General features: G+C 38.8%; 1 protein-coding gene across 1 annotated transcript; it reads right to left on the reverse strand.

The window, feature by feature from the left end:
• Nucleotides 1–483: 483 nt before the first annotated feature.
• Nucleotides 484–6,532, reverse strand: nccrp1 (P1, F-box associated domain containing). Its single transcript, XM_049591621.1, has 6 exons — nt 6,306–6,532; nt 4,313–4,393; nt 4,110–4,206; nt 3,831–3,926; nt 1,283–1,421; nt 484–1,198 (listed from the first exon to the last, which is right to left on the reverse strand). The coding sequence occupies exons 1-6, from the start codon at nt 6,445–6,447 to the stop codon at nt 1,055–1,057; spliced, it is 699 nt and encodes a 232-aa protein (XP_049447578.1). The 5' UTR covers nt 6,448–6,532; the 3' UTR covers nt 484–1,054.
• Nucleotides 6,533–9,786: the final 3,254 nt, after the last annotated feature.

Below are 9,786 nucleotides of genomic sequence, written 5' to 3' on the forward strand. Positions count from 1 at the left end.
CACCCAACAGGAAGTTGGGTGAATGGCTTCTCAGTCACACATGGAATTTTGGTGTCTCCCAGAAAGAACAGAGCTGGTCTGTAACCTTGCCCTTTCTGAGGACTGGAGACCTGGATTTTTAAGATTTAAAGCTCATTCCTGCCCACATCATGAGTCTTTCAAGACCTTGAAGGATCCACCTACACCCAGGCACTAATGTTGCGGTAACCGTCAGGTCATCCATATAAGCTCTGATCGGGGGTTGTCGGATGCCAGATTTGACAAATTGAAACTAACATCTTACAGTTTTCATATGCATTTTCTTGAAAATGCAAATATTCTAGTTATTATTCATTGTTTTCCACTACAGCTCAAATTGCTGTAAGATGGATTAAGATGGAAACCTGAAACTTGGCCCAATAATTGGACATGATGTGCAAATCTTTCCCAAGAAATATGACCCCTGAGAGGGGTCTCCTCTCTGAAGAAGTGACAGACTCTGTGTGAGGAATCAAGTCTCTTTAATACATGCAGCATGGAGAAAAGACCCAGGTGTTCTGTGACAACCTTCAGGATGTACAGACCTTTATACCAAATCAAAGCTCTGACTCCAGGTTACACCCACCAGCTGCACTCGTAAAGGAGAGTGCTCACCCTAATAAAAGGTTTAGCAAACAGACCCGTAGACCCAGCCAACTCTGTCCTCCACCCAGCCCTCTGGCAGCGTAGGGGCAGCTCTGGTGGGGCAGGCAGTCCTGATTTCTCGAGATTCATGGAGGCCCTGTCATTCATGCACAAACCTATGTATAGTTCCTTAAAGAACAATAATTAAATTCCCTTTCCCCCTTTATTTAAAAAAATATCTTAAGAGCAAATGCAAAACTGAAACAATATGAAATTTGCTCCAAAAATCAGCATAATTTTTTTTTAAAGTTTCCACCCTTTGTAGTATTCCTAAGTGCATTAAAAATCAAACTAAATATTTTATCAAGAAATTTGCATTGATCTGGCTGATTACATTGATTGTGTTAGCAACTTCAATATCTCTGCATTGCAGTTTTCAGCAGGATTCATCCTAGGTGCTTTTGGTTGGTCTGACCATCACTGAGCTGCCGGTGAACAGTGTGGGGTAGAACTCCATCATGAACTTGTTCTTCAGTCGGTGCTGGAAATGGATGAATCTTACCCCAGGCCCATAGCCAGAGAACACATGTGACACCTGCAGGCCAACAGAGAGACATGCAATGAAAAACTTAAATCTTGGCCCTTTAGTAACTACCTGTCAGGGAACTCAGGAACTCACCTCCTTCCAGGTGTGTGAGTAAGTGCTGAGATCCTCGGTGGGGTTGACAGTGTGCTCTGAGATCATCGTGCTTTTGTCTGCACCCAGTAATTTGACATGCAGTTGGTAGATGGACTCATGCAGCTGACTCTCCTCATACCTGACACAAAAACGTATGGTGTTCCAAGTGCTCATATTACAATGTAGTTTTTTTATGAAAGGATGGTCAACACACTGAATGTCACCAAAGCTGGAATAAAAGGCGAACTATTGAAGAAGTAGGTGACAACTTATTTTACAGGTCTGCAACTTCAGATGTATTCCCTACAAACTGCCAAGATGCTTCGGGGAAAGAGCTATATAATTTGGTATTAATTTTATGGAAAACAGAGATTGTGTTCAATAAGTTCAAATGGATTTTTTCCAGTAAATTATTGGTGTAGCCTGGGGATTCCTTTGGTAACAGTATAACATGTCAGCTGAACATGCAGAATTGTACAATTTTGTGTACAACCACACACACTTTTCAATTCAATAAATATGAGTAATTAAGTTTCCAATGATAAGTTAATGACAAATGAATATATAAGTATATATTAATTTATTATTAACTGATCTTGATTGGGTTTAATTGAATTGTCGTAAAGAAATTCAATTGACTTATAGGAAATTCCTGTCCAAATCTCTAATGGGCCACACTCTTCTTTGGACAGAGTCAGTACGTTCACATGCACAGTTAAGTTGAGCTACGGTTATAGCTCTACTAGGCCATTTAATTGTCCTTGTCCCAGTGCACAAGCACGGGAGGGGAATTGATTTATTGAACAAAGTGTGTCTGACTCCGTTACAATAGGTAGCGATATACCCCCCTTGCGAGTAAGTATTGGACCTTTTTCTGGTTGAGCTATTATGTCATAGACCAAACAATTGCCATTCCATGTTTTCCTCCCACCAATGTATTTTAAGATATTTATCTCTTTCAGCTGACACAGCTTGAACTGTGTCTCCTCATCCGTCCATAAATGCACAGCTCTGGATGTAGATTTCACAATGTTGTTGTCAGCTTCTTCTTCTGTTACGAATTTAATGCTATTCAACTTCCAGATCAAAGCCCAGGGCGGAAACTGTGGAGCATGCACGGAGCACCTCGGCCAGTTTAGGTCGGATTGACTGTATACATGCATGAGTAATTCAACTTCCAATTGCATTATCTGGGTGTGTTGATAAGACTTTGAGAAATTCGATTTAGCATGATTTCAGTCCGACTAACATGTTAACATGCATTTTAAAAGTCTGGTTTTAGTCAGACAAACACAAAAAAATAAGTTTCTCTGTCATGTAAATGTTCTGACTGTTGCTTCCTACTGGTCAATTACAAAAGCATTTTGAGGACATGCTTCGATGGCTTAGTTAAAAAAAACAGTCCAGTAAGTTTGGTGATGTTTGAACAAACTGTAATTGATTTATGGGCAAATGTTGCAAAATGCCAGTGCAGTCATTTGGAACTGTAGGCGCTGTCTACTGACTGATTTCAAAATACTTTTACACACGTGGTCCAACATTATTACTTAACATATCCTGCAAATTTTGTAATGATTGGGAAATAACATCTGGGGCCATATTCACAAAGCTTCATAGTAAAAGAGTTGCTCCTAGTGATGAAATTCTAAAAAAAATCTTAGAATTGTGACGTTTTCTTAGAATTTTCCCTCTGAAGTTAAGACTAGGTCCCTGTAAAGATAAAAGAGAGTCACGGGGCATTTTAGCCCTTAAAATAGCTCTTGAGGCAAGAAAGTTTTTCGACTAAGTTGGGAGCTCTCTAAGACTATTCTCAGCATGTCTGAGAATATGGCCTCAAATTTATAGTCTAATTTGTGTTGTGCCATGTCCATTTTTTGCAACTGTGGGGCTCCCTATTGGTCGATTTAAATGACACTTTCAGGGTATGTTGCTGGTACCTCTTCAGACATTTCCCGCAAGTTTTGTGATGTTGGCTCCAGGTTTTAGAGCTGATGTCAAAAATGTGTTTTTCAAAAAATTCAAAATGGTGGAAAATCTAGTCAAGTGGACCTTCATGGTTCTTGAGGCTTTTATGTAGAGCACACTGAGCTGGACTGTACATTCAATATTTCTCCTGGTTATTACCGCAGAGGAAAGATACAGTATATTGTAATTACAGTCCCTTTGACTGTATATGTTAATGCTTAACTGATTATGAACATTTGATTAATTATCTTAATTGTACTGTCAAACCTTATTTGCACTTTGATGCTAAGCTTAACTAGATTAATCAATCAAAGGCAAGACATTTTTCACAAGCAATTCCAAATCATATCACTATTTTCTGCATAGCACCTACACAAACACACAGGCAAAAAGGCAGACACCTGTCTATGTCCAAGCTACTCATACATTTTATGAGTTAAACTTAAACAGCACATGCCCAGACTGTAAAACATGAACTGTACACAGTGTCACCTGTGTGTGTACCAACCAAGCTGATAAAACCACAGTGATAAGGAATCACACATGGGTGGGTGAAGTGGAGCAGTGGTGCTCATTAACCCACCAGTCTTGGATGACTATTTCAGGCTGAAAATCATCTAGCAGCTCTTCCCACAGTCCCTCTGCCTTCAGGTCCACCACCTGCTCCATAGAGAACCAGCTGAGGACAACAGAGCAGACAGAGCAGCAGCAGAGAGTCTTATTTACCACATGCTTGTTATTTGGGATAAACATTATTTTAAGTTGTATCCTGGCCTTCTATGTGCCAGTTTTTTTTATTGTAGGTGGAAGTACATGCCCACTGGCAATCCCTGTTATAACCAATTATATGGTAAACACCCACCTGTATTGAGGCAGTCCGCAGACCGCAACACCTGTTGGGATGCCACTGGTATCGTAGGGGAGGACTTCTGTGCTTGTGGTCCAGCTGCTGAAATCGCCTATGAATTACAAGAAACATTTGCCTGATCCAAGACTTTACAAAAGTCCACTTATTTTCTTTGTTTTCATTAGCAGCTTAACATGTTGATCACTCCTGTCTCTCACCATCAGGTTGAAAACGTGGAGGTCCACGTGTTGGCACTTCAGGCAGGTCAGGTTCAGGTGGAGGGATGTCCTTACTTAAACCTGTGTGGAAAATAAGACAAAGGATCAACTGTAAATGGTACCACACCTACCTAAGCCACTGTAATCTCACTGTAAATATCTTCAAGCCAAAGAATATATCTTTCTGACCAGGTCTCAGGGTGTGCCTCTGTGTGAAAAAAAAAAAACCAAAACACACACACTTTAAATATTAGTCAGCGGCTTATAAAGCCCACGTCTGCATTTTGGGTCACATAAACTTTCTGTGCAGTTGTGTTTGATGGCAGCGAAGAATCCAACTTTTCAAATTACATTCTTTTTTTTTATCCAAGCAAACACAGTTGTCACTTGACTTTATAAAAATGACAATGTGCAATCCAATTATCAAGATCCACTTATTCCTTTATATTAATCTTTGCTTTAATATTATGTAAAGACTGAAAGAAGGTAGGTGTGAGGTAGGCAAGCAAACCTCTATTCTCATAACCCTTCTTTTTCTCAATATAATTTTGGACCAATGTCTACAACAACAGTAAATACATCTATAGATCATAGGCTTAGTAAGAGATTTCACAAAAGCTTAAAAAAATCACTTGAGGTTCTTATAACTGAACACATCTCTTAAAGCCTTATGCCATCACAGTCTGCACTCTAAAAATGATTCATGGGGTTAGTTGGTAACGCTTTAAAATTATTATTTTTTTAAATTCTGGAAAAAATAAAAACACTGTTTTGTTCATTTACATAATTTAGTCAGTTGAAAACATATTTTAAGAAGTTGATCAAAATCAAAGCCTTTTTAAAAAAATATCATATATCATAAATAAAATTGGACCACTAAATATCATTATGTTGGTTCAACTTAATAAAGCTTTTGAGGAATAAGCTTATCATGTCGGTTGCACTAACATAATCGGGATTGTCAGATTATAAAATACTCATAGGATTTACTCAATAGGGCCAGAGTTGGAGCTACTTAAAAAGATGCATGCACATTGTTACTTTTTTTTGTAGCACCTGTGGATTCTTTTTTCAGAGTGTGGGTTACTTTCTTCCCTTCTACTTCTCAGGTAGACATTTTGATGTCTTTGAAACAGTTTGCAAAGAGCTTAAAAAACACTGCTGTTGAGCATTCCAGATGCAATTCAAGATTCTTCTGACATCACAAACATAAAAAAAAATAAAAACCTATGTCTTGTAATTTGGATGTACTGACCCTTTAAACTCAATTAACTCACCTTTGAAATTGAGGACCTGAGATAACCAAACTTGATTACAAGCAATGCAAATTCATTGTTTAAATAAGAGTTAATATGTGCCTTTTTTGTACCTCTATGACACTATTTGTTTTTTACAGTTGCCACGTTGCCAATCCCTGTGATAATGAGATATGAACTTACAGTAAAATGATATTATCACAGACAAACAGTTGGCTGATGGTATCTCAGATCCATGGTTTATTTAAGTAGATAAGACCGCATTAAGGTAATCATTTGAGTCTAGAGGCTACAATAAGCTCACGCCACTGAAGACCCCATAAGTTAGATGAAGCACTGCACATCAAAACCAAACCAAACCAAACCATAAAGACACAAACGACCTCGATCAGTGTAGTTTTGAGTTATACATCTCCAAACCGTTAGTCAGATTGTACAATGCTTCTCAATCATGTTGCAACAGTGACAGTTATGTTGAAACAATGACATTATTACCTCAGTTACAGAAGATGAACAGTAACTGAGTAACGGAACTTGACACTTAAGAAACAAATGAAAATACTTTGAAACCCCATAGCCAAGATACTCAAACCACTGTAGACTGAAACGTACAGACATTTACATTAGAATTAGGCCTACTGAATTCCGACCCTGCCTCTGGCTCAGCACTGTAAAGCAAATCTAGCTGGATCAGTGCTGAGCAGGTGAACAGCATGTTTCTAACAGTATTGTGGTACCGTGAGGGGCGGGGTTTCTCAGTAAGTTCCTCCCGAACGGTTTGGCGTCGTAGACGGACTTCCAGTCCAGGCTGTCCGGCATCGGTGCGCCCTGCAGACTCCACTCAGCCTCACATCTCTTCTTCCATTCTGCGACAGACATGATGCGGCCAGATACTGTGTGATCTTACACTGATTCATCCAGGAAGTCTGTGAGGACTCTCATTTAGGCGACGCCACACCCCGGTGTTGCAATGGAAACAGCGCGCGCTGCTCTCTGGCCTCTTAAAGCTACAGTAGGTATCGATGTTTCCAACGGAGATAATCAAAGAGATTCTGCAGCCCCAACACTGACGAAAGCAATGCTGGGAAGGTTCATGTAATGTAATGTAATGTAATGTAAGGAAATGTAACGAAATATAATGTAATGCAGTAAGTCATGTAACTATGTTAATTACCTTATCACGTCACTTATTAATTACTTGATAAAATGTCCTTTTGTCCTAATTGCATCAGTTAATTAATTGTAATCAATCACTGAAATAATTTCAAAGTACAGAACACATCTTTGAACAATCAGTCACTCACTTTCTACAGTGATATCCAGTATCAGTTGTGGTTGTGTCTGCTGCCTGCTTCTGTTTCATCACCACTGCTACTGTTATTAGTGTTAGTCATATGTCTACTATTATTATTGTTGTTGTTGTTGTTATATAGCCTGCTTACTGTCATATACCATCAAGTATTATTGAAAATACATAATATCATTCTATCATGCACATACTATCATATACTATTATTAGTATTAGTCATATCTCTATTATTATTATATTATTATTATGATTGTTGTTACTATTATTATATTTGTTATTGTAACCATTGTTGCTGTGCCTCTCTCTCTCTCTCTCTCTCTCTCTCTCTCTCTCTCTCTCTCTCTCTCTCTCTCTCTCTCTCTGTCTCTCTCTGTCTCTATTCTGACGCATCCTGTTGGGGGTAAATTAAATCAATCAATCAATTTTATTTATAAAGTCCAATATCACAAATAACAATTTGTCTCAAACACTCATGGCTTTACAGCATACGACATCCCTCTGTCCTTAGGACCCTCACAGCGGATAAGGAAAAACTCCCCCCCAAAAAACCTTTAACGGGGGAAAAAAATGGTAGAAACCTCAGGAAGAGCAACTGAGGAGGGATCCCTCTTCCAGGACGGACAGACGTGCAATAGATGTCGTACAGAACAGATCAGCATAATAAATTAACAGTAATCTGCATGACACAATTAGAAAGAAAGAGAGACAGAGAGAGAGAGACAGAGAGAGATGCAGGACAGTAATGACAGCTTACAGCAACATTAATTTAAGTAATAATATTACAATAATAATTACGGTTATGGTGGGACAATATGTTGTAGGTATATATGTAGGTATATATTCATATATGATAGTATATGTATGTGACAATAATCATACGTGTATAATAATAGTAGAAGTATGACTAATGATAACAGCAGCAGCAGGAGGCATCAGGCAGGACCAAGGCAGCAGCACAACCACACGTCACACTATCCAGGCACTGCTGTGATATAAGTTATCCTGCGAGACAGTGGAGCACAAAGGCTCCGGAGAAGAAGTGGAGTTAGTGACATGCAGTAGAGCCAAGTTAGCAAGATGCAGTAACAGGACATGAGTGTTAGCAAAGGAGAGAGAGAGAGAGAGGGAGAGAAGGTGCTTGGTGTATTATAGGAGGTGTATTATAGGAGGTCCCCTGGCAGAATAGGCCTAAGTCAGCCTAACTAGGTCCAAGGCAAGCCTGAACCAGCCCTAACTATAAGCTTTATCAAAAAGGAAAGTCTTAAGTCTAGTCTTAAATGTGAAGACAGTGTTGTGCCTCCCAGACCGAAACAGGAAGATGATTCCACAGAAGAGGAGCCTGATAGCTGAAGGCTCTGGCTCCTGATCTACTTTTGGAGACATTAGGAACCACGAGTAACCCTGCATTCTCTGTTCTGGTGGGATAATATGGCACTATGAGCTCTCTAAGATATGACGGAGTCTGACCATTTAGAGCTTTGTAAGTAAGGAGTAAGATTTTAAATTAAATTCTGGATTTTACAGGGAGCCAGTGCAGAGAAGCTAAAACAGGAGATATGTGATCTGGTTTCTTAGTTCCTGTCAGTACACGTGCTGCTGCATTCTGAATTAGCTGGAGAGTTTTTGAAGACTTACTAGAGCTACCTGATAATAGGGAATTACAGTAATCCAGCCTAGAGGTAACAAAAGCATGGACCAATTTTTCTGCATCTTTTTGGGACAGGACAGGCCCACTTTTTGCAATATTACGCAGATGAAAAAACGCAGTCCGTGAGGTTTGTTTTAAATGGGAGTTAAAAGACAAATCTTGGACAAATATTACTCTGAGGTTTCTTACGGTAGTGTTAGAGGCCAGAGCAATGCCATCTAGAGAAACTGTGTCATCAGATAAAGAGTTTCTGAGGTGTTTGGGGCCAAGGAAAATAACTTCGGTTTTGTCTGAATTTAACATCAGGAAATTGGAGCTCATCCAGGTTTTTATGTCTTTAAGACATTGTTGAAGTTTAATTAATTGAGCCGTTTCTTCTGGGTTATGATGCTAGACCTGCTCAATATAAAAGTGTCTTTTGTTAACTTTTGTTATGATTAGGTGCTATAAAAAATGGACTTGAAATGACTTGGCGAGTTCTTATTGTTTCATTCCCAATTTGCAGCACTTTGGCCCTGCTGTATGTGCAGAGAGACTACTGCCCTGACCTTTGCACTGCAGAATGATGAACTGTACGTTTACGTGGCAGATATGAATTTGAGTGCACTGATATGAATCACAGTGCGAGTTTTATGTATTTAAATGTAAACATTTGACATTTAGGCCTACATACCCAACTTGCGTTGCTGTATATAGTAAGTATTATATGTTTTTTCTTCAGCAGGTTACCTGTGAACAATATACAGACATTAACAAGTACTGGCCCATGGTATGCTGCAGAGTAATAATACTATAATAAAATGAACAGGGTATATCCAGCTTCAACTGCTGAAATTACTACTACTACTACTACTACTACCACTACTACTACTAATTATAATAACTATTATAATTATGATAATGTCATTCTGATTTCTGACAGGGAAAATTCTTTCAACTAAATACAGATAATAAATAGTTTTCACTATAAACCTAAATGGATGTGTAGTGAGTTTTGTTTAAAACAGAAGCATGTATAATTTAATCAAAATGTGTGCATTAATAATCCTGCCCTATATTAAGCAGGATTGTAAAGATGAGTGACAGCCTCCAGTAGCTGTATGGCTACAGGCCTGGTGATGTATTTAACTTGGCTGACATTTGTAAACAGCCCTACTGAGCCCAAACTTCCCAGTATGCAGTACATACTGTATATTATCAGTGAGTAACACATTTGTAATTTGATGGTTGAGTTGCAAATGGTATGTTCTATTAACCACAT

Source organism: Epinephelus fuscoguttatus, linkage group LG12 (genome assembly GCF_011397635.1).
Source record: "Epinephelus fuscoguttatus linkage group LG12, E.fuscoguttatus.final_Chr_v1".
Taxonomy (NCBI): Eukaryota; Metazoa; Chordata; class Actinopteri; order Perciformes; family Serranidae; genus Epinephelus; species Epinephelus fuscoguttatus.

What these genes read in the sequence shown, in the direction of transcription:
- nccrp1 (XM_049591621.1), bottom strand. Translation starts at nt 6,447, where the DNA reads ATGTCTGTCGCAGAATGGAAGAAGAGATGTGAGGCTGAGTGGAGTCTG. An exon ending in GAGAAACCCCGCCCCTCACG is followed by an intron (nt 4,394 to 6,305) that starts GTACCACAATAC and finishes TTTTCCACACAG; the next exon opens with GTTTAAGTAAGGACATCCCT. An exon ending in TGCGGACTGCCTCAATACAG is followed by an intron (nt 3,927 to 4,109) that starts GTGGGTGTTTAC and finishes TGTTGTCCTCAG; the next exon opens with CTGGTTCTCTATGGAGCAGG.